The 25,344-nt window shown below is 46.9% G+C and overlaps 1 protein-coding gene across 1 annotated transcript; it reads left to right on the forward strand.

Moving 5' to 3' along the window:
* The first annotated feature begins 6,565 nt into the window (after positions 1–6,565).
* Positions 6,566–24,959, forward strand: THNSL2 (threonine synthase like 2). The gene is made up of 9 exons (XM_065929171.1): positions 6,566–6,682; positions 8,430–8,664; positions 10,971–11,165; positions 12,220–12,372; positions 15,607–15,837; positions 19,371–19,519; positions 19,618–19,743; positions 22,575–22,726; positions 23,234–24,959. Exons 1-9 carry the CDS (start codon positions 6,581–6,583, stop codon positions 23,457–23,459), a joined length of 1,569 nt encoding a protein of 522 aa, XP_065785243.1. The 5' UTR covers positions 6,566–6,580; the 3' UTR covers positions 23,460–24,959.
* Positions 24,960–25,344: the final 385 nt, after the last annotated feature.

A 25,344-nucleotide genomic window follows, 5' to 3' on the forward strand; every position in this document is an offset into this window, starting at 1 on the left:
TAAAAAAGAAAATTCTCATAGCAAAACTCTAGTTTTGCCAACTTTCTTTTCTTGGCCACAGCAGGCAGCATGTGGGATCTTAGTTCCCTGACCAGTGATCAAACCTACACCTCTGGCATTAGAAGGCAGATTCTTAACCACTAGACCACCAGGGAAGTTATACCAATTTTCTAGGAATACATTAGGCAGTAATTTCCAATCACCATGAAGTCATACTCTAGTATTTGCCCAATTTTTCAGTAATTTTGGGCGGTGGATATAAATGTCACATACAAATATATGAATTAAAGTAAAAGAAACGAAAAACCCTATTGCCACAAGATTTCTCCTCTTGTCTCCTTTCCCCCCATAAACCAAAATTGAAACTAGTTCAATTGAAACTAGGGTTGACAATAACAAAGTCACTGTAGCAAGCATGTTTGACTGAATACTGCCCTCTAGTGGTAACCAATGTAATCACCCTGGTTTATGCTGGAATCAGGAACCAAGAGTTGGAATTCAGGGTGGTGGTACCACGCAGGAGAGAAGGGAGTCAAAGGCTCCTGTCACTTAAATTTCCGCATGGTGTGACTGCGTAAAAGACGCCCTCTTCTGCTCCACCTAAAGTTGCAAACTTGAGTCCCCCAGGCTGGACCAGGGGCCACCTCTTCCATGAAACTCTGGCTATATCTCCTGAGCCCCAAATCTATGTGGGGAGCCAGGCCTATGCTTGCTTCCCTTGGAGCACTTGTCGGTTGGACTGTGTATGTCTTTCTGTCTGTGTTCCTCTGCTCTGCAGGCTATGGGATCATGAAGTGCAGAGACTGGCCCAGTGCCTGGTACTTTTTTAGGTGCACTATATATATATATGTGTGTGTATATATATATGTGTGTGTGTGTATATATATATTATATATATATATATATAATTAATTATTGGGCTTCCTGGTGCTCAGATGGTAAAAGAATCTGCCTGCAGTGCAGGAGACCTAGGTTTGATCCCTGGGTTGGGAAATCCCCTGGAGAAGGGAATGGTTATCTACTCCAGTATTCTTCCCTGGAGAATCCATGGACACTATATACATACATATATATATAAAACATATTTAATTATGCATCATATATGTATTGTACATTAATTATACATCATATATATTATAATTTATGCAATAAAATGCGTGAATGGCAGAGTAAATGTTTATCACCTTTAACAATGTCAGCTCCAGAGAATGAGAGTTCTACTCCTCTGAAATCATTTTCTAAATGAGGAGGGTGCTGCAATGTTCTGCTCACATTCTGCTTCGGGAAGGAAAAACGTTTTCCTCAGCTGCTGGGAACCCCTGGGAGAAGAACTTCAACCCATAGCATTCTTTGGAGATTCTATCAGCTGATGGGACAATTATAGACACCGATTGTATTGGCTTCATTCAAGGTCACACCTCCCCCTGGGGCAGCCATATGCAATGACTGACAGATGTCAGAGTGACTTATAGCAATCATATCTGATTCCTGAAGACACTGTGATGTCTCCAAGGTCTGGCCTCAGGGACCTTCTTTCCCCAACAATGGGTAACTTGCCCCATTCTTCGTGTGTGCTCAGTTGTGTCCAACTCTTTGCAACCCTGTAAACCGGAGCCTGCCATCAAGGCAAACACGCTGTTCTCCCCTCCCCTCCTACTACTTGGGATAGTGCTCCTTCCATCCAGGAAGCTCTGCTGAGCATCGTAGATTTAAAAAATGTAGCCTAGGGACTTCCCAGGTGGTCCAGTGGTTAAGACTCCTTGCTGCCAACTCGGGGGGAGTGGGCTGGAAGCCTGGTCTGGGAACTAAGATCCCCTGAGATCCCACATGCTGCATGGTGCAGCCAAAAGATCAGTCAACCAATCGATCAAATAAAAAGAAAACTGTGTTTTAAGCTGTTCCCCTTGCCCCTGTGCCCCTCTGTGACTCACATAGTTGCCTGACCTCAGTGCCTGCCTTCCTTCCCTTGGCAGATGTTTTCTTGATGCTGCTTGTGGCATCCTGTTGTGAGATAGATGGTCAACAAGTCCTGAATCTCCCTCAAAGTTTTCAGACAAGTACTTCACAAGTTCACGTTCTCCCTGTCAATTCTACTCAGGAAGAAGCTGCTAGAACAGGGTGGGCAAACATCTTCTGTAAAGGGCCAGAGACTAAACATGTGAGGCTGTGCAGGTGTGGACGAAAAATGGCACCTGCCTTATTGGGAAACAAAGGATATTGGAGTCATCAAACCTTCAGCCACTGCAGCCTCCATCAGACTATATACCCCAAGGGGATTCCCATTGGAGAAGAGCGGGATACTGGCCCTAGACAGCGAAGGTGCATATCAAAGAAATGATTTCAATGAACCCAGTCTTCTACATCTTCCCATATGTAAGTGCTAAATTCATTAATTTGACATGCCTGATTTCCTTTTTGACAGTTATCTCTTAATGTTCTGACTACCTGGTTTCTGTTGCAAAAATTCCTATATATTCTAGCTCTTCCCATAGCTCTTTGGAGCAGTGTCTCAGAGCTATCTGAGAGGCTGTCTCCCAGGCTTAAGTTCTCAGTAAGTCTGCCAAACAAAACGTAATTCTCAATTTTTGTACATTTTCCCCCCAGGGACATGGGCCACAGAGTCTATGGTACAGCTTCTCCACTCTGTGCAAAAGCAGCCAAAGAAGGTACTCAGATGAACGGGCACAGTGGGGTTCCTGTAAAACCGTATCCATGAAACCAGGCAGTGGGCCAGATTTGGCCCGTGGGTCATAGTTTGCTGACGCCTGTCTGAGACAGTTGACATCTGCTCCCAGCCTAGCTTGATCTGTGACAGTCCTGCCTGACTTGTGTCCCATGTTGTCTCAGGCTTGTTCTCTGTGATCTGACCTGTGTCATCCACATGGTGTGTACAATACCTGTACTGACTTGATGGTCACCTGTTGTTTCTTAACTCGCCTGAAGTAATAAATTATATATTGACCTTACTCTATTTTGCCTCTCTCCAAATTTGTTGAAAGCCACTCATAACCACACTCAGAGTTACTGTTTAGTTGCTAAGGCATTTCTGACTCTTTGCAAATTTGTAGCCCACCAGGTTCCTCTGTCCATGGGATTTCCCAGGCAAGAATACTGGAATGGGTTGCCATTTCCTTTTAGAGGGAATCTTCCTGAGCCAGGGATTGAACCTGCATCTTCTATACTATCAGGCAGATTCTTTACTGCTGAGTCACCAGGGAAACCCTCACTCAGAATAGCATTACTCATTAAAAGGAGTTAACTGTTGTTTTTATTCCTGGTCATGTGCTGGTAAGAAGTTTGGGACTAAGAGGCACCAGGAGGAAGGGAAGGTATCAGGGTAGAGACAGTGTCAAACATCTCCATCACTGCAGTAATGTCTTCCTTCCTCTTTAAGCAAATACTTTATCAAGCATTTACTATATGACAGACACTGTTCTGAGCACTGGGGATAAATCAGAGAATGGAACAAAACTATCTAATGCTTTCCTAGGATCTTCCAGTATGGTGAGGAGAAACCAGTGACCCTCTAGATTGTCTGGAGGTGATAAGTTTATGGAAAAGAGTAAAGCAGGGTAGAATAGGGACAGAGTAAAGGTACAGAATGAAAAACTGAAAGTTAGTCACTCAGCCATGTCCGACTCTTTGTGATCTCATGAACTGTATAGCCATGGCTCCTCTGCCCATGGAACAGTACTGAAGTGGGTTGCCATTTCCGTCTCCAAAAGATATAGAGTAGGTGATTAAATAGTTCATCTCACTAAAAGATTTAAGTGAAGAAAAGTATGGGAATCCCTGTAAGTTAATGATCACTCAAGTAAGCGGATTTGGGAGGGAGGCACAAGAGGCAGGAGATACATGTATTCTTAGAGCTTGTTCACACTGTTGTATAGCAGAAACTAACACAACATTGTAAAGCAATTATACTCCAATTTTAAAAAAAGAAAGAAAGTAGATTTGCTTAACCACAAAACCAAGCAGGCTTGCTTAGCAACAAAACCATGTAATAGAAGCATAAGACATACCCTAAAACAATAAAACAATGGTGGCATAAGACCCATATCCTGCCCAGTGAGCTCACTAAATTGATGATTCCTAGGACACACTCCTCTGCATGCACTAAAAGGAAAAATATAAGGAAAAAGTGAGATGATTTACCACTTTTAACATACGTTACTGCCTTTTTGCTCATTTCCATTGTGCCATGACCGCACGCCAGGCCTCCCTGTCCATCACCAACTCCTAGAGTTTATTCAAACTCATGTCCATTGAGTTGGTGATGCTATCTAATCATCTCATCCTCTGTTGTCTCCTTCTCCTCCCACCTTCAATCTTTCCCAGCATCAGGGTCTTTTCAAATGAGTCAGTTCTTCGCATCAGGTGGCCAAAGTATTGGAGTTTCAGCTTCAACATCAGTTCTTCCAATGAATATTCAGGACTGATTTCTTTTAGGATGGACTGGTTGGATCTCCTTGCAGTCCAAGGGACTCTCAAGAGTCTTCTCCAACACCACAGTTCAAAAGCATCAATTCTTCTGCACTCAGCTTTCTTTATAGTCCAATTTTTGCATCCATACATGATTACTGGAAAAACCATAGCCTTGACTAGGTGGACCTTTGTTGACAAAGTAATGTCTCTGCTTTTTAATATGCTGTCTAGGTTGGTCATAACTTTCCTTCCAAGGAGTAAGCGTCTTTTAATTTCATGGCTGCAGTCACCATCTGCAGTGATTTTGGAGCTCCCCAAAATAAAGTCTGACACTATTTCCACTGTTTCTCCATCTATTTGCCATGAAGTGATGGGACCAGATGTCATGATCATAGTTTTCTGAATGTTGAGCTTTAAGCCAACTTTTTCACTCTCCTCTTTCACTTTCATCAAGAGGCTCTTTAGTTCTTCTTCACTTTCTGCCATAAGGGTGGTATCATCTGCATATCTGAGGTTATTGATATTTCTCCCGGCAATCTTGATTCCAGCTTGTGCTTCATCCAACCCAGGATTTCTCATGATATACTCTGCATATAAGTTAAATAAGCAGGGTGACAATATACAGCCTTGACGTACTCCTTTTTCTATTTGGAACCAGTCTGTTGTTCCATGTCCAGTTCTAACTGTTGCTTCCTGACCTGCATACAGATTTCTCAAGAGGCAGGTCAGGTGGTCTGGTATTGCCATCTCTTTCAGAATTTTCCACAGTTTATTGTGATCCACACAGCAAAGGCTTTGGCATAGTCAATAAAGCAGAAATAGATGTTTTTCTGGAACTCTTTTGATTTTTTGATGATCCAGCGGATGTTGGCAATTTGACCTCTGGTTCCTCTGCCTTTTTTAAAACCAGCTTGAACATCTGGAAGTTCATGGTTCACATACTGCTGAAGCCCGGCTTGGAGAATTTTGAGCATTACTCTGCTAGCATGTGAGATGAGTACAATTGTGCGGTAGTTTGAGCATTCTTTGGCATTGCCTTTCTTAGGGATTGGAATGAAAACTGACCTTTTCCAGTTTTGTGGCCACTACTGGGTTTTCCAAATATGCTGGCATATTGAGTGCAGCATTTTCACAGCATCATCTTTTAGGATTTGAAATAGCTCAACTGGAATTCCATCACCTCCACTAGCTTTGTTCGCAGTGATGCTTCCTAAGTCCCACTTGACTTCACATTCCAGGATGTCTGGCTCTAGGTGAGTGATCACACCATTGTGATTATCTGGGTCATGAAGATGTTTTTTGTACAGTTCTTCTGTGTATTCTTGCCACCTCTTTTTAATATCTTCCACTTCTGTTAGGTCCATACCATGTCTGTCCTTTATTGAGTCCATCTTTGCATGAAATGTTCCCTTGGTATCTCTAATTTTCTTCAGACCTCTAAGTCTTTACCATTCTATCGTTTTCCTCTATTTCTTTGCACTGATCACCGAGGAAGGCTTTCTTATCGCTCTACTTGTTACTCTTTGGAATTCTGCATTCAAATGGGTGTATCTTTCCTTTTCTCCTTTGCTTTTGGCTTCTCTTCTTTTCTCAGCTATTTGTAAGGCCTCCTCAGACAGCCATTTTGCTTTTTTGCATTTGTTTTTCTTGGGAATGGTCTTGCTCCCTGTCTCCTGTACAATGTCACGAACCTCCGTCCATAGTTCATCAGGCACTCTATCAGATCTAGTCCCTTGAGCTATAGGGAAACCCCTAGAATAGATCTATGCTTAATAAAAAATGTTTTCCTACCAAACGATGTCATGAATCCTCGTGGATTCTGAATTCCTGACGCACTAGCTCTAGTTTGAGAAATAGCTCGTCAACCATGAGATTTTTGCAAGTGGAAAGTGTGAAGACCAGCGAAGCTAATGGCCTTCCTTCTTTCCACCTGGCGCTGTTTCCTAATCTGAAACATCCGGCGATATGGTACTTCCAGGGCTGCAGTGACGATTAAGAGGCTGAATAAAACGTTTGACAAAGTGGTTTTTAAAAAGGCCAAATGTGGAATACAAGGTTCCGTCTCCTGTTCATTCCCTCCCGTTTCCTCCTCCACTTATTCCGCCCTCGGCCTCCTACCCATGAGGCCCTGCGCATCCTCCGACCCGAAGCCTGGATGCTGCCCGCCGAGTCCCGCCCGCAAGACCGGAGCCTGGCACGCCCGCTGCGCTCGATCCGCCTCCCGGCCGAGCCCCGCCGCTTCCGGAGCCTGGGCCGGGTAACCACGCCGCCCCGGCGCCCGCAGCTCTCGCACCATCCAGCCCAGCCGGCCGATTCCAGGGTGGGGGTTGGGGTTCCGCCCCACGCGAGCCGCCGTCCCAGCGGCCGAGCCTCCGGCGGGCGCGCCGGCCCCGGGTCCCCTCCCCGCCTCGTCTCCCGGCGATCGCGGCGCCCTCTCGGAGCTCATCGGTAGCGAGACTTCTGAGCTCCGAAACGTCTCGCGATTTCGCTCAACCCTGTCTTCAGCGTGGCTGGGTCGGCCTCTCTTCCCCTTTTTTTCAGCCTCTAGTTCGGGCGCTGCGACTTGGAGGAAACCTGGGAGGGTTGAGGGTTCCCGATGCTTCGAAAATTTTGCGGGATTTCTGCAATTCTCGGAGAGCCCCGACACTAAGAAGCCTGTTGGGTTTTCCTAGGCTGGGAGTGGAACTTTATCCCGCAGACCTGATCAAAAACGCCTTGGCCCAAGGCCAGGCCAGCCGGAGGACTGGTGCCAGTGACTTTGGAGAGGCTGGAGGCGCCTGCCATGGCCCTGCCTTGGCCGCCGTCCCAGGGGCGCACGGATTGCCTCCAGGGGTTCGGCCGCCGGGGTTTAAGTCTCCGCCCTGCCCACATCCTTGGTCAGAAAATCTCTTGGCCTGGAGGAGGAGCCCTTCTTGAGATGTTTCCCTGCCTGGCGGCCATCTCTTGTTTCCTTTGCTCTTCATCCAGATTATTGGTCGGATATTTTCTGACCCGTCTCCACCCTGGAATAGGGCCCAGCAGAGTCACAGGAGCAAATTATACAATCATGCGCCAGAGGTCATTAGTCCAGTCCCCTTATTATGCTTGGAGTCCCCGTTCAGCAGTCCAACCCAGGTGCTTGATTTTCCTGGTTAACTTCACCAGTTCACCACGTCCTGTGGCAGCTGCTTCTGCTTCTGGGCTTTTCTATCTGGTTTGTTGTTGCTGTTCAGACTCTTTGCAACCCCCATGGACTGCAGAAGGCCAGGCTCCCCTGTCCTTCTTTATCTCCTAGAGTTTGCTCAAACTCATGTCCATTGAGTCTCATCATCTGCTGCCCCCTTCTCCTCCTGCCCTCAATCTTTCCCAGCATCAGGGTCTTTTCCAATGAGTTGTCTCTTCACATCAGTTTGCCAAAGTATTGGAGCTTCAGCTTCAGCATCAGTCCTCCCAGTGAATATTCAGGGTTGATATCCTTTAGGATGGACTGGTTTGAACTCCTTGCTGTCCAAGGGACTTGCAAGAGTCTTCTCCAGCTTTCACTTCGAAAGCATCAATTCTTTGGCGCTCAGCCTTCTTTATGGTTCAACTCTCACATCCCTACATGACTACTTGAAAAACCATGGTTAAAGTTAAACATATTTAACCACTTAAACAATAGTTAAAGTCAAACCATCTGACTCTCAGTTTTCCAGGTAGCGCCAGGGGTAAAGAACCCGCCTGCCAATGCAGGAGACATAAGAGACTCGAAGTTCGATCCTTGGGTTGGGAAGATCCCTTGGAGGATGGCATGGCAACCCACTCCAATATTCTTGCCTGGAGAATCCCATGAATAGAGGAGTCTGGCAGGCTACAGTCCATAGGGTTGCAAAAGAGTTGGACACGACTGAAGTGACTTAGCACACATGCATGCCTGATGAGTGATGGCCCAGGGGTTAGCTGAGGGAGCTGGGTGTTCTTGGGCTTTGCCCCCATGGGGTACTGAGCTTGGAGATTAAGTGCCTCTGGGGCTGGTCCCTCTGCAGGCCCCTGGGATCATGTGGTATGTCAGTACTCGGGGGATGGCCCCACGGATCAACTTCGAGGGGGCGCTCTTCTCTGGCTATGCTCCGGACGGGGGCCTCTACATGCCCGAGGAGCTTCCACAGCTGGGCAGAGAGACCCTGCGTGAGTGGAGCATGCTCTCCTACCCCAGCTTGGTGAAGGAGCTGTGCAGCCTCTTCATTGGACCTGAGCTCATTCCTAGAGATGACCTAAATGGTGAGCACCCCTCTACCTTTCTACTCTCCCACCTCACTATTCTGCCAGCCCAGCCCCCAGAGTTGCAAATCCATCTTTTAACCTCTAGGAGATCCCTAGTCATCTTTCCCAAATTTTGGAGTTTTTCCCAGTCTCTGAAATCCCAGAGTTGGAAAAATCCTCAAAGAGTTTCATCCATTCCAACTCCCACCCCCAGTGTGGGGAATGCCAAAGTGATCGGCAGAGAATTTGCTTTTAAAAAACCTTTTCAAAGGTTTTTTAATGGTGAAGAGACTTCACCATTGACCTTGAATGAGATGCTTGAATGTTTGAATATTTCCTTCTTGCATATACTTCAGCATTCCTGGGCTTCCCTGGTGGCTAGATGGTAAAGAATCTGCCTGCAATTCAAGAGACCTGGGTTCAATCCCCGGGTTGAAAAGATCCCCTGGAGGAGGGCATGGCAACCCACTCCAGTATTCTTGCCTGGAGAATCCCCATGGAGAGAGGAGCCTGGCGGGCTACAGTCCATGGGGTCACAAAGAGTTGGACTCAGCTGAGCGACTAAGCATAGCATAACACAGCACAGTATATAAAGCACCCAGACCCACAGATTGCTAGTTTGTTTCTTCAAATGGTAACTCCAGAAGGGACTTTGAGAGTGTTCTGGACCAGCTCATTTCAGACTGTTATGTGCCCACAGATTGTCCCTGGGAATCTTGTTAAAATGCAGATTCTGATTCAGTAGATCTGGGGCAGGCCTGAGAATTCTGCGTTCCTGTCAAGCGTCCAGGCTTCCCTGGTGGTACAGGGGTAAAGAATCTGCCTGCCAATGCAGGAGACTCAAGAGATGTGTGTTCTTGATTCCTGGGTGGGGAAGATCCCCTGGAGGAGAAAATGGCAACCCATTCCAGTATTCTTGCATGGAAAATTCCATGGTCAGAGGAGCCTGGTGGGTTACAGTTTATAGGGTTGCAAAGAGTCAGATATGACTGAGCAACTGAGCGTGCATGTATCAACCATCCAGATGATACTAGTGCTGCAGGTCCATGAACCAACTATATAATATAATCCATAACCTAATGGTGAGAGTTTGAGACTGAAAAGAAATCAAAGTGTAGTTTGGGACTTCCCTGGTGATCCAGTGGTAAAGAATATGCTTTCTAGTGCAGGGGACACAGGTTCGATCCCTGGTCCAGGAAGATTCCACGTGCTGCAGGGCAACTAGGCACGTGTGCCACATCTACTGAAATCAGCTCACTTAGAGCTCGTGCTCTGCAATAAGAGAAGCCACTGCAATAAGAGAAACCACTGTAATAAGAGAAACCACTGCAATAAGAAGCTTGCTAGTGCAACTGGAGACTAGCTCACTCACCCCAACTGGAGAGCAGCCCACCCACAGCTACTCTGGGTGTAATAAAAAATAAATTAAAAAATTTTAAATGTGGTTCAGTGACCAGCACTGATGGCATTGCCTGGATATGTGTTAGAATTCTCATTACTTCCTCTGACTTACTGATCCAAAACCTGCATTTTAGGATCCCAGGTAACGAGTTTGCCAATTAAAGTTTGAGAGATGCTACTCTAGATGGGCTTAGCGTTAGGTAGGATCCCAAGTTTCTGACATCACAAGCGTGAGATTAAGTAATGCAAAAACAAAGAAACAACTCTCTATCTTTAGGAAGGAAAATTAGAAGAGATGAAATATTTGATTTGTTTGTTGCATGATTGTTTAATTGAATCTCTACTGGAATACATGCACACAAGAAACCCAAATGGTGAAGAAACCTATAAAGTAAAAAAATGAAAGTCTTACAGCATTAATTCTGCTGTCTGGGAGAATCACTATGAGGAATCCATGAACAGTTTGGTTCATGTTTTTCCAAACTTTTCCCCCTAGGATTATACAATCATATTCATACACAGTATCTCTTATGATAAAAATTTCAGGTTTTTTTATCTGGTAACGAGATAGAAAATTCAAATTTAAAAGTGTAAAGAGACTAAGAATGAACTTGGGGGACGAGAGTGTGTGTGTGTGTGTGTTTATGTGTGTGTGTGTGCTCAGTCGTGTCCGACTCTTTGTGACCCCATGGACTGTAGCCCACCAGGCTCCTCTGTCCGTGTGATTTTTCAGGCAGGAATACTGGAGTGGGTTGCCATTTCCTCCTCCAGGGGATCTTCCCAACCCAAGGATCGAACCTACATTTCTTGTGTCTCCTGCACTTGCAGGCAGATTCCTTGCCACTAGCGCCACTTGGGAAGTCCTAGAGGAGGACGAGAGAATGCCGTTTTCACTGTACAATTTCCCTTCCTTCTCTCTGCAGATCTGATTGATCGTGCCTTCAGCAGATTCCGCCACAGAGAGGTGGTGCATCTGTCCAGGTTGAGGAACGGGCTGAATGTGCTGGAGCTGTGGCACGGGGCCACCTATGCGTTTAAGGACATGTCCCTGTGCTGCGCAGCACAGTTCCTGCAGTACTTCCTGCAGAAGAGGAAGAGGCACGTCACCGTGGTTGTAGGTGTGCATCGTGGGCATGTGCCCTGGAGCCCCACAGCACCCCAGCTGGCCGGTGTCCGCCCATGGGATGCCCTCCACTGATGTCTCCTGGGGAGTGTGTTACTGATTCTTTTAGAGCAACTTTTTTTTTTTTAATTGATTTATAATACTTCTGAGTTTCAGGTATACAGCATAGTGATTAGAGGAGGCAATGGCAACCCACTCCAGTGTTCTTGCCTGGACACTCCCATGGACGGAGGAGCCTGGTGGGCTGCCGTCTATGGGGTCGCACAGAGTCGGACACGACTGAAGTGACTTAGCAGCAGCAGCAGCACAGTGATTCAGTTATATGTATCTATTGTTGTTGTTTAGTCACTAAGTTGTGTCTGACTCTTCTTCGACCCCACGGACTCTAGCCCATCAGGCTCCTCTGTCCATGGGATTTCTCAGTATTACAAAATATTGAGTATAGTTCCTTGTGATATACACTAGATGCTTGGTGGTTGTCTATTTTACATAGGTGAAGTGCTCAGTTGTGCCTGACTCTTTGTGACCCCATGGACTATAGCCCACCAGGTTCCTCTATCCATGGGATTTCCCAGTCAAGAATACTGGAATGGGTTGCCATTCTCTTCTCCAGGGGATCTTCCCGACCCAACAATCAAACCTGTATCTCTTGTGTTTTTTGCATTGCAGGTGGATTCTTTACCCACTGAGACATCAGGGAAGTCCTGTTTTAAATATGTGTATATATATGTTAATCCCAACCTCCTAATTTGTAGAGCAGGATTCTTAATGTTCTCTTCTGCTGCGGACTGTTTTGACAGACTGATGGAGGCTGTGGAATCTTCTCAGAATAATAATTTAAATAAATAAAATACATAGATGATATGGTGCCAACTTTACAGGTGCCTTGATTTCTATCCATGGGTCTCTTGGAGGTTCAAGGACCCCAGGTTAAGTACTGGGTTCCTACCCTCCAGGATATCCCCTCACTTGGCAACTGTGCTTTAGGGGCCCATTTCTTTCCATCTCCCTTTGTCTAAAGAGGAGGGTTCCTCCTTTTTCCCATCCAGGAACTTCTGGGGATACGGGAAGTGCTGCCATTGAGAGTGTTCAGGGGGCAAAAAATGTGGACATCATTGTTCTGCTGCCTAAGGGTCACTGCACAAAGATTCAGGAGCTCCAGATGACAACAGTGCTAAGAGAGAACGTCCACGTGTTCGGAGGTGAGTGTTGGGACTGAGGTTCTAGGGGCAGCGTGGCCCTGCCTTGAGTGGCTCCATGTTGGGAGGTGGACTGGAACCAAACTAATCAATTGTCTAGCTGAGCATCCTTCTTCCTCTCCTTTCTCTCTCCTTCCCGTCCTTCATCAGTGATATTTTGAGGTTGGTATATGCCCTGACTTAGCCCTAAGTAGGCTAGTGGTTACACAGTCTCAGAAACTATTGGAGGTGACTGGTGCATAAACCATTACTAATAAATAGTACATCCAAGGAAGTGCAGGTTTAAACCTATACCCCAAAGGATGCCACCTCCATGCACATTCAACCTGTTTGTGCCCTGTCTGCAAGGCAGCCACCTAGACCCATAGCCTGAGCCAGATGACTTGGATTTTTTTCCAGGGCACTGAAGTTCAGAGGGCAAAAGCACATTGCCCTCTGAGAGAATGTGCTGTTACGTGTTGGCAGCTCACACCCTCCTTTTCAGTGTTGAATCAACTAATGCGTTTGGTTAGCAGGTCTAAGTATTGAAAATAGGAAGCTACTCAGTGGTACCTGTGGCTCATGACTCCTATTTCCTGAACTGCATCATGAATCATAGCATTTTATGCTTGCAGAAAGGCAAAAGAATCTTAATGTCTGGCCATCTATTCTGAGTGCATCTAATCATTATGAAGCCCAAGAGTGTAGGAAGGCAGGGTGAGTTTGAGTGGAGCCATACTTTTTATTGTGGGTTTCCCTAGTGGTTCAGACAGTTAAGAGTCTGCCTGCCGTGTGGAAGACCCAGGTTCAATCCCTTGGTTGGGAAGATCCTCTGCAGAAGGGAATGGCAACCCACTCCAGTATTCTTACCTGGAAAATTCCATGTACAGAAGAACCTGGCCAGCTACAGTCCATGGGGTTGCAAAGAGCTGGATCTGACTGAGCAACTAACACACACTTGTATACTTTTTTGTTGTTTATTTCTACCTGTCACACCCCACTGCACCCCAGGGAGCCCCAAGGAAGGGGTAAGAAAATGAGCAATAGAGATCTTGGTGAAGTTTTGTGCACTGTGGCCTAGAGCAAGCTGTCTAGGGAGCCTGACTTGGTTTGGTCACTCACCCGGCAGGACAACAAATGTGGTAACCGAAAACCCTCCTTCTGTAGCTGACCTGGCCTCCTGTTATAGTCCCATAGATGATGTTTTATATAACACCAGTTTTGTCAAGGACCAAAAACACAGTGAAAACAACCGTTACCCAGGGGAGTAGCATGAGTATTCTTTGTCTATTTGTTCAAGAGCAAACAAAAAGCCTCTCCTACTCTTTTCTTTAGCAAACCCATATACATTCCAGTGAAAAGTTTATTGTTTAGCTAAAGCAAATATTGGCAGAATTAACCTTGGTGATTCATTGCCCATATCTGGCCACATATTGGGCTTTCCAAGTGGCGCTAGTGGTAAAAAATCCACCTGCCAGTGCAGGAGATACAAGGGATATGGGTTTGATCCCTGGGTCAGGAAGATCCACTGGAGTAGGAGACAGCACCCTGGTCCAGCATTCTTGCCTGGAAAATTCCATAGAGGACTCTGGCAGGCTGCAGTCCATGGGATCGAAAAAGATTTGGATGTGACTGAGCAGAGCATCTAGCTACATTTTCATGCAGTCATGACAAGGTTTTAACACACAAGATTCAGGTTCCTAAGGGTTTTTGTTAAACCATAAGCACCAGAATTGCTATTTATGGATCTGCGACTGTCTTTGCCCCTAGAATCAGATCAGAGAATAGCTTTTTGTGCCTCTGTTCTGGACCTGCATCCTTCTCTCCTTGTATACAGATGTTGGAAGTCTTTTATCTAAGGGCATGTATAGAAGCATCATTCCTGATCATGAGTTGGAGAACGGTGCACATTAGAAAAATGTGGCAGACATGTGGATGGTGATGAATACAGTATGTCATAAGTGTGCCTAAATTAGTTTTTATTTCACAACAGTACCGTTCAAGTTCTTCCTTTCCTTTCTGGAATCTTCTGATTTGGTTTCCAGGAGGATATGCATTAGTTCGGGAGCTAGCAGTGGGTGTGTGTTTTCCCCTGGACTAGGGAGCTCAGGGAGCAGAGATGGGTCACCTGGATTGTTGTGTCTTAGACACTGATGTTTTCCGAAGTCATTAACATCCATTGTACATTATATACTCGATTCTTCTTAAGCACAGAATAATCAGCCAATGCTAGTTATATATTATTTGGGATATTTTTGCCTGGAAGTAACAGAAAACCTAACTCAGACTGACTTGAACAGGAATATTTTCTAGCTCATGTACTTGTAAGTCTAGAAATGGAACAGGCTTCTGACTGGTTGTTTCACTGCCTTCTGGGAGCCAAGTAATCTTGGTTCCATCTTACCCAATTCTCAAGCTTCTTGTGGTTCATGATGGTTACTGAAGGTAACCAGGTCTCTCTTCCTGTGGCTGTCTCTTGAAAGCAGTGAATCTTTTCCTTGAACCCCAGCAAATACCCCCCTTGTAACATGGATCTGGAGTTAGTCCTGCAGTCTCAGTGCTACTCCATGATGCAAGGGGAAATGAATGGTAACCTCCATGCTTACTCTGGCATTTACCCCCAGTAATCTTATCCCCCTCCGGCCTCCAAGTTTGGATTCAATGGAGAAATAGACCCAGGTTTTAGATAAGAGGTTAATGTCGGCTTGATTGCTGGTTGGACTGGGTTGAGGGGTGCAACTTGGACTAGGCGCTAATTTGCCCAGCAATTACCCAATAATTCATCCATAAATTAAAGTGCACACACACCCAGCTTAAGGAGAAATCCTGCCCTTGCCAGCTTCCCTGCCACGTAGGCGCCAAGGGCAGAACCTCCACCCTTTGATCTAAATGAGGGAACATGGGCAGACCCCACAGAAAGAGCAACTCTTTCCCCTCAGCCCCTGATGGAGAACCATGGAGTAAAGCTCAGCCTCTCACCATCTTACAACCTGATGAGCTATCCTGTCCTTGTTCCCAGAGCCTGGGGAAGCGGGCATGGACTACAAAGAGGAATTCTTCCCCCAGTGGCCCAGAAAGCTGACATTCAATATCTAATTTTAGATAATGGTAGAAACATTGGACCGTAAGGATATGAGCCATGGGTTGAGTGAAGGTCCCAGTGGGATGGGCTGAGTCTGAAAGGCCTTGTGGGCGCATGCTGACCATCAGGGGGTTCTCCGTGCTCCTGACAGCAACTTCTCCTCTCTCCCCTGACAGTGGAGGGTAACAGTGATGAGCTGGATGAGCCCATCAAGACGGTGTTTGCCGATGTGGCCTTTGTCAAGAAGCACAACCTGATGAGTCTGAATTCAATCAACTGGTCCCGGGTCCTCGTGCAAATAGCCCACCACTTCTTCGCTTATTTCCGGTGTGCACCATCCTTAGATACGCACCCCCTGCCCCCCGTGGAGGTGGTCGTGCCAACGGGGGCTGCTGGTAACCTTGCAGGTGAGGAGACCCCTGGACGGAAATGGGCTTTCCAGAAAAATGCCCATGGTCCTTGTCCTCCCGGCCACCCTTTGGCTATAACCTAGGTTGGGTCCTTTGTTATTGTTTAGTCACTTAGTCATGTTCAACCCTTTGCAACCCCAAGGACTGTAGCCCACCAGGCTCCTCTGTCCATGGGATTTCCCAGGCAAGAATATTGGAGTGGGTTGCCATTTCCTTCTCCTGGGGATCTTCTTGATCCAGGGATCGTACCTTGGTCTCCTGCGTTGGAAGGAGGATTCTTTATCATTGAGCCACCACGGAAGCCCAGGTTGGGTCCTAAGTGATGGGGAACTACACAAAAGAACCTTCCAGAAAATGTTCCTCTGACTTCCTGGGAGGACATCCCAGCCTCTTGCCACAGGGGAGAGCAATGGGTTAACCCCAGTGTGCTCAGCCGCCTGATCTGATGTGTCGCTCAGCAGAGTGTGGGGAGATGAGGTGAAGGTTCAGCTGCTGTTCCCGGATGGCAGAGCCCTCTGCCAGGACGTGGACTTTCCTCCCAGCCCTGCTCTGAGGATAAGGGCTCACCTGGCACGGCGTGTTCTCCTCGGAGACCGTGTGATGTGGAAAGAGTCCTGGACTTGGGCTTCTGGCTCCAGTTCTGTCCTTTACTAGCTGAACGGCTGTCTCTTAGGTTCAGCTCCTCGGCTATCAAAGGGAGACTGGACCGCTTATCATATCTCTCAGGACGAACGTGAGGCTCAAATTAGATTCTGTGTGTGTGTGAACTTTGTGAAGGTCGAGTGCTATAAAGCTGCGTGGCATGAAAATCGTTTCCTGTAATAATTATAGGAACGTTGACCAAGCACTGACTATGTGTCAGGCAGTGCTCTGAATCCTTCCTTCCTATCAATTCATTTAATCCTCACATGGGCCTGTGAGGGGCATGATACTGTTACTTTCATTTTACAATGAGGAGGCTGTGGCACAGAGAACTCCTTGGATGGCCTGTCCTTGGTTATGCACTGGTCAGTCCCAGGGCCGGGATGGCAGCCCAGGCGAGCTGGCTTCAGAGTCTTCGCCCTCTTGAGCTTATGAGGCTGCCTCTTGATGGACGTGACTTTTTTCTGATGGTTCTGTTAGTGGCATCACTTCTGATGGGTGCCCAGGTTGGCTTAGGTGAGACCATGAAAACATCTTAGTGCCCAGGAGTCTTTTTGACTTCAGCTAACACAGGGATGGAAAGAATGAGTTGGCTGTTAGACAAGGACGGCTCAGCCTTCTCACCCGTCTGTGGAGTGAAGCCCACCACACTGCCCATTTGCATCACTCCCCAGGGAATGGTGCCATCTGCCTGTGCCCAGTATCTGCCACAGAGCCTGGCACAAAAGCAACGTTTGCAGAGGGATCTCTGATCTAGCCCTGGTCCATCAGGAACTAGCTGCTCGACTTTAAGCCTGTGGACCTCCTAAGCCTCCATTGTCATACAAGGATATCATGGCATTTACTGAGGATCTCATGAAATAAGACTGTGAAAGTGCTTTGCAAAATTGAGTGACATTGGGTGGTGTGGGTATCCCTAACTCCTTTTACTTACAGAGATAAACTATTCATGGTAACAGGAACCTTCCTAAACTACGTTACCTTTCTGGGCTCTCCATCTCTCGGGCTGAGGCATTCCTTATTTGTTTTACGCAAACAGTTGCTGTCAGGGTGGACAGTGGTTGCTGCTCTGTCCTCCCTCAGCCCCTTCCCAGGAGACTCAGCCTGAAAGCGCTGGCTCTTGGTCTGGGGACTCAGCGTGTGCTCCAGACTTAGACAGACCTCTAAGTTCACATCCTCACTCTGCCGCTTAGCAGGCTCTGAAAGTGAAAGTATTGGTAACTCAGTTGTGTCCGACTCTTTGCGACCCCATAGGCTGTAGCCCTCTAGATTCTTCTGTCCGTGGGATTCTCCAGCAAGAATACTGGAGTGGATTGCCATGCCCTCCTCCAGGGGATCGTCCCGACCCATGGATTGAACCTGGGTCTCTCAAATTGCAGGCAGATTCTTTACCATCTGAGCCACCAGGGAAGCCCAAAGCAGGCTTTGGGTGGGTCTTTCAACTTCTCAGAACCTCCATTTTCTCTTCTGCAAATGGTGTGTGTCAGTACCTGGTGGGGGCAGGATTTGGCATGGAGAACAGCATCAGGGCACAGTAACCCCCTCCTACTCTTTCCTCCTTTTTTTTTTTTTTTTGGTAGCAGCTTTATTGCTCTATGATTCACATACCATACAATCACCCGTTTAAAGTGTTCAGCTTAATAATTTTTAGTGCACACAGATTTATGCAACCATCACCATAATGTTTTACAGCATTTTCATCACCCTAAGAGGAAGCCCTGTTTCCGTTAAGCAGTCATTCCCTCATCTCTCCCACCTCTAGGCAGTCACTAATCTATTTCATCTCTGTAGATTTTCCTATTCTGGACATTTTATGTAAATGGAATCATTCAATATGTGACCCTTTTATGTCTAGCTTCCTTTCACTTAGGATAACATTTTCAAGGTTCGTCCATATTGTAGCACGTGTTAGTACTTTATTCCTTTTTATGGCTGAATATTACTTTATTGTATAGATGTATCACATTTTGTTTATACATTTAAGAGTTAATGGACATTTGGGTTGCTTCAGCTTTTTAGTTATGAATAATGCTGCTATGAGCATTTGTGTGTATGTTTTTATGTGGATCTGTTCTGAGTCATCTTAAGTATATACAAACCAGGAGTGGATTTCTGGGTCATACTGAAACTCTGTGCTTAACTTTTTGAGGAACTGCTGGACAGGTTTCCAAAGTGGCTGCACTATTTTACATGACCACTAATAGTGTATGGGGGTTCCAGTTTCTCCACATCCTGACAAAAACTTGTTTTTTGATTCTAACTATCCTAGTGGGTATGAAGTGGTGTATCATAGTGATTTTGGTTTGTGTTTTCCTGATGATTAATGATGTTGAGTGGGTGTCCCTGGTGGCTCAGTGGTAAAGAATCCACCTGCCAATCTCTGGGTCAGAAAGATCCCTGGAGGAGGAAATGGCACCCCACACCAGTATTCTCACCTGAAAAATCCCATGGACAGAGGAGCCTGGTGGGTTACAGATGTTGCAAAAGCGTTGGATACCACTTAGTGACTAAACAACCGCATCAGTGATGTTGAGTATCTTTTCATGTGTCCATTGGCCGTTTGTATATCTTTTTTGGAGAAATGTCCTTTTTGCCTATTTTTTAATTGGATTACTTGTATTTTTATTGTTGAGTTGTAAGAGTTCTTGATATATTCTTGGCTCAAGTCTCTTATTAGATATACAATTTGCAAATGGTTTTTCCTATTCTGTGGGTAGTCTTTTTATAGTGATAAATTGATAGTGACATATTGATAGTGTCCTTTGAAGCACAAAAGCTTCAAAAAGCACAAAAGTTTCTTAATTTTGATGATGTTTAATTCATCTATTTTTTCTTTTGTTGTCTGTGATTTTGGTGTCATGTCTAAGAAACCATTGTTCTCTCATAAGCTGGGTGCATCGCTCAGAAGATGGGGCTGCCCATTCACCTGGTCGTGGCAGTGAACAGCAATGACATCATCCACAGGACCGTCCAATGGGGAGACTTCTCTCTGTCTGAAGCGGTCAAACCAACCTTGGCGTCAGCCATGGACATTCAGGTGGGATGTGTCGGCAGGTCTGCCCCAGGTGTTGGTTGGGTGGAGGTGGACAAGGGCTGAGGTCAGCATGACCCCTGGGACCCTGCCTCTCTGCTCAGGTTCCCTACAACATGGAGAGGATCTTCTGGCTGCTATCTGGCTCTGACAGCCAGGTGATAAGAGCCCTCATGGAGCAGTTTGAAAGGACAAAAAGTGTGGGTCTACCCAAGGAGCTACACAGCAAGGTCAGTTACCACTCACACCATAGAGAAAGGAAAGGGTATCGCCACGAGACCAGACCTGGGGTTTGAAAATCTTTTCAAGGAAAGGAGATGCTTGGGTGTTTTTTTGAGTACCTGCTATGAGCCTCACACTTCTGTAGTTTATGAGGATTTATTTTTTGAATGGGGAGAGGTGGTTGGTTTAGAGGTTATTGGTTTAGAGTTAGATGCATATAACTCCAAGCCAGTGATGAGACCTTGGATTAGTTTCTTAAACTCTGTGCCTCAATTTCCTCATCTGTAAAATGGGAATCATGAGAATGCCTGCCTCATGGCATTGTTGAAGATTTTAGTCCATCAAGTGCTTTGTATACTGCCTGGCAGTATGGGGCTTAATACATTAAGTATCATTATTTTATTCATTATTGTTGTTGATTTCCAATAATAACAACTGGAAGCCACTTTCCCCATCCAGTATGTGCAGAGACTATTGTTCAGTTAACTTTTTAAAAAAAAAATAAAGGAGAGGGAGTTTCTTGGCAGTCCAGTAGTTGGGGCTCTTTGCTTCCACTTCAGGGGACCTGAGTTTGATCCCTGGTCAGGGAACTAAGATCCTGCAAGTCACAGCACTGCCAAAAAATTAAATTAAAAAAATAAAGAATAAGGAGAAATTTTGTCTCCTAGATGGTTAGGAGTCTAGGGCTCAGTAGCTCAGTTGTGTCTGACTCTTTGCGACCCCATGGGCTGTAGCCCTCCAGGCTCCTCTGTCCATGGGACTCTCCAGGCAAGAATACTGGAGTGGGTTGCCATTTCTGTCTCCAGGGAATCTTCCCAACCCAGGGATCAAACCCGGGTCTCCTGCATTGCAGGCGGATGCTTTACCTTCTGAACTACTAGGAAACCCTCTAGAGAGGGATTGCTTTTATTTTAATGTAACCTGGTGGTGGAAACTTATTTAATATCAAAAAAGGAATTCATATATTGAATTTGACTTTTATTTTCTATACCACATTCCTACCAACTCGTCATCCAGACTGTGTATACCCCCAACAAGGACCTCACTACCTCACATCAGCTATAGTTGTTACAAAGTTCTTTATGTCAAGCCAGAATCTGCTCCTTCTAGCTTGTATACTGGTGAGCTGATTCCCATACTTGAAGAGAATCTTCCTTTACCTGCTAAGCCTTCCTGGTTCCTTTAGCTGTCCCTTACATGGTATAATTTTGAGTGGTTAATGTCCATCTTAAAGAGTTGTTCCCAGAACTAGATACAGTTCTGTGGACTCAGTCACTCATACAGACTGGTGTGGAATTTGTCTCCTGGAATCTATGCCTCTTTTCCTCTCTTTTTTTTGGCCATGGCCTGTGGTTCCCCGCCAGGGATCAGCCCTGCCCCCACGCTGCGTTGGAATCTAGGAGTCTTAACCATTGGACTACCAGGGAAGTCTCCCTATGCTTCTTTGATGCAACCTGTTTTAATCAGTTTGGACTGCTATAACAAAGTATCACAGACTGGTGACTTGCAAACAATACAAATGTATTTCTCACAGTTCCAGGGCCTGGAGGACCGAGGTCAAGGTGCCAGCATGGTTGGATGCTGGTGAGGGTCCCCTTCTGGGTGGTAGTAGGCCTCCTTCTTGTATCCTGATATGGGGGAATATGAGACACTAATAAAGATACTAATTCCATTCATGAAGGCTCCACCCTCATGACCTAATTACTTCCCCAAAGCCTCACCTACAAATACCATCATATTGGGATTAGGGTTTTAATATATAAATTTGGTGGGAACATGACTATGAAGACCATAATACAACTAACGTTCAGCTTATTTAATGGTTTGTTTTGATATTCCTTCTCCTCATGCAAATGAGATGCTATGTGAAGACAGACACCATATCCCCTAGTTCTTCATTCTCTCTCTGCCTGTACATGTAGAAGTTACTCCATCTGCTAAAACAACATTGATTCATTTGTTCATTTATTCGTTCATGTTACTTATCGACCATGAGCCAGGAACAGTGCTTGGTGCTAGAGATACAAATATAAATAAAACACTCATTGTCTGCTGTGAACCATAATGGGTCAGGAAGATGTCTAAACAATTTATAATAACCTGTGGTTTCTATTGGGCTTCCCAGGTGGTGCAGTGGTAAAGAATCCACCTACCAAGGCAGGAGACATGGGTTCAATCCCTGGGTTGGGTAGATCCCCTGGAGAAGGGAATGGCAACCCGCTCCAGTATTCTTGCCTGGGAAATCCCATGGATTTGAGGAGCCTGGCGGGCTACAGCCCATGGGGTCACAAAGAGTCAGACAGGACTTAGCAACTAAACAGCAGCAACATGGTCTTTATTGATTGACGTTGATTGTATTCATGGTTTTTGGCACATGCAGTGCATTTTCAGAGAATGATCAAATAAACCATCTACACCGAGGGAGCACTGCAAAGGGAGTCTTCCTCTTTCTGAGGGTAGTGGGCAATTTTCCTAAAGGAAAGCTGGAGATCTGGGTGGAAACTGATGGGAAGCTATTCCCACACCTACAGGGAGGGGGCGCGCTAACAGCAAAGCACTAGGAATGCTTGAGTGCCCTTAGCCTGTGTTTCCTTTGGTGGTTGAACAATCATATGTGCTATTTTGCTGATTCAGAGCTGAATTCTAACTCAATGTATTGATCTGAAACTCAAACGTGTCCTTCCTCTAACTTGAGTGAATCTGTTTACAGCTGGGAAACATGGGAAACTAGCTTTTTCTCTGAGCTGAATCTGAGCCATGCAATCTGAGTTTCTGACGTGTATCCAGATGGTTGTATTGGGTGGTGGGTTTTTCGTCACCTTTTCCCCACTCCCCTCAGCTTGCGGAGGCAGTAACATCTCAGTCAGTGTCGGACGAGGCCATCACCCAGACGATGGGCCGCTGCTGGCAGGAGAACGAGTACTTGCTGTGTCCTCACTCGGCCGTGGCCGTGAGCTGCCATTACCAGCAGGTGGACAGGCAGCAGCCCAGGTACTGGTGGTGGGCGCCTGAGTTTCGGGGAGGGGGCACCCCTTCGGACCTCTCTGGGCCCATCCTCTTCCCCAAGCAGGAGGGACAGGAATGTGAACAACTTGGTTTTTTGGGGGAGGGGGCGTGCCCCACATGGCATGTGAGATCTTCATTCCCTGACTAGGGATCGAACCCAGGCCCTCTGCAGTAGAAGCACAGAGTCTCAACCACTGGTCCACCAGGGAAGTCCCACAAATGGGTTTTATGAGCATAGTGGGTGCTGAGTGAAGATGTGTCCTGAGACTGTGGTCCCAGAAGAGGGAGCTGGAACTCCAAAAAGGAGCAATTGGCCAGCAGAGTCATTGCAGAGATGAATTCAAGGGACCAAACATGTTTCTTTTCCTCTCTCTCTCCACCCTACCTCTAACCTTCCCCTGTTCCTTCTTCTCCCTCCTCACCTTCTTCCGGTACCTGCCCCACTATCTATTGTCTCCCACCCCCTGTTTTCACCTCCCCCTGTCCCCCCAGCCCTCCCCGCTGTTGTCTGGCTCCGGCCTCTGCAGCCAAGTTCCCGGAGGCCGTGCAGGCCGCCAGGCTGACCCTGGACACCCCGGCAGAGATCCTCGCCCTGGAGCACAAGGAGACACGCTGCACCCCAATGCGGAAGGGCGATGACTGGACTCGGATGCTCCGGGACACGATTGAGGACCTGAGCCAGCAGTGGCAGGGGCGCTTCCAGAGTCTCCCGGCATAGCCCCGCTGGAGATGGCTTCCTTTAGGCCTCGGACCCCGGGAGGTGTCCCCTGTGAGCTGCCTGGTGCACCTTCTCCCCATTAAGAGTCTGAGCAGGAGGTTCTCAGGGGGCTGCTCTGGGGGGGGGGGGGGGGGTCTGTGCTCTGTTCCCGGGATGCTCTGAGCTGTCACCGCCTGGTGTTGCGTCTGATCCCTGGGAGGTGGGGAGGGCTCTTGTAGATGTGGCTGGGGATACACTCCCAGTGCCGGCCAGTGCCAGGAGCATTGCTGCTGCCTCTGAAAGTTTCAGTGGATGAGAATATGCCTGCCAGTGCAGGGGACACCGGTTTGATCCCTGGTCCAGGAAGGCCCCACGTGCCAGGGAGCAACAAAACCCCTGCGCCGCAGCCACTGGGCCTGCGTGCCTGGAGCCTGTGCTCCACAGTTAGAAGCCTGTGCACTGCACGGAAGAGTAGCCCCCGCTTGAAGCAACTAGAGAAAGCCCGAGTAAAGCAATAAGAATAAGTAAATACATAAATAAATTAATAAAAGTTTAAAAAAGGAAAATCTGGGGCTCAAAGTCAACTTTGGCTCCAAGATTTTGGACCCTAGGCCCTAAAACCTATGCAGGTGGGGACCGCTGACTCCGTTAGCACAGGTCTGGCTTGAGTCTTAGTTTATCTGGTCCCCACACCAGATCCAGAGGCCTTGACCTGCCTTGTCAGAGGCTTTGTTGTTGTTGTTTAGTAGATAAGTTGTGTCCCACTCTTTGCAACCCCATGGACTGTAGCCTTTCAGGCTCCTCTGTCCGTGGGATTCTCTAGGCAAGAATACTGGACTGGGTTGCCATTTCCTTCTCCAAGGGATCTTCCCAGTCCAGGGATTGAACCTGCGTCTCCTGCATTGGCAGGCGGACTCTTACTATCTGAGTGTACTAAACTATGTATAATTTCCCTGGTGGTTTAGTGGTTAAGACTCCATGCTTCTAATGCAGAGGCACAGGTTCAATCCCTGGTCAGGGAAGTTCCACATGCCATATGGTGTGGCAAAAAAAAAAAAGACACACACACACATATATATATAAACTACACAAACTGTGTGCTAAAATAGACACGAGGAAATAATAACAGCACTTATATTTATCTCTTCTCCCCCCTTGCCAGTGGATTGCCTGTGGGCCCCTTTGGATGGCAGGTGAGGCCGTGTGGAGAGATTTTGACCACTAGAGGGCACTGTTGGAACTACTCTGAGGGCTGCTATGAAAGGACCCAGTGGCCATCTAGCCAGCAAAGCTGTCTTCTCCCCATAGTAAAGGGGGGTTTGGGACGGACATGTGCACGCTGCTGTATTTAAAGTGGATAACCAACACGGTCCTATATAGCACAGGAGACTCTGCTCACTGTCATGTGGCGGCCTGGACGGGAGGGGAGTTCGGGGGAGAACGAATACGTGTATACGTACGACTGAGTCCTGCTGTCCCGCTGAAACTGTCACAACATTGTTATTCAGCTATGATCCAATATAAGATTAAAAGCTAAAAAGCTGCCTTCCTTCGCCCTGAGGTCTACAGGAGCTCCTGGTCGCCCAGGCTGATCTCTGCCTGCCACCCGATATCAGAACTTCCAGGCCTGCATCTCCATGGTGTCCAGGGGCTTGAAGGGAGAGGCCAGAGGGCACCCTCTTGCTGAAAAACTTGACGTTGAAGCATGACCCTCAGCACAGAGAGAGCAGGAATGCTGGACACACAGGAGGATGGGGGAGCCTCCTAAAAGGATGACCATGACCCTTACACCTCAGCACTCGACAGCTTCTGAGACACTTAAAGAGCAAACATGATGAAGTCCCCTGAACCCATTTATCCATCAGGCATGACAGGCCTGATACTTCGGGGTCATGAGATATTTAAG

This window comes from Muntiacus reevesi, chromosome 3, assembly GCF_963930625.1.
Source record: "Muntiacus reevesi chromosome 3, mMunRee1.1, whole genome shotgun sequence".
Classification (NCBI taxonomy): domain Eukaryota; kingdom Metazoa; phylum Chordata; class Mammalia; order Artiodactyla; family Cervidae; genus Muntiacus; species Muntiacus reevesi.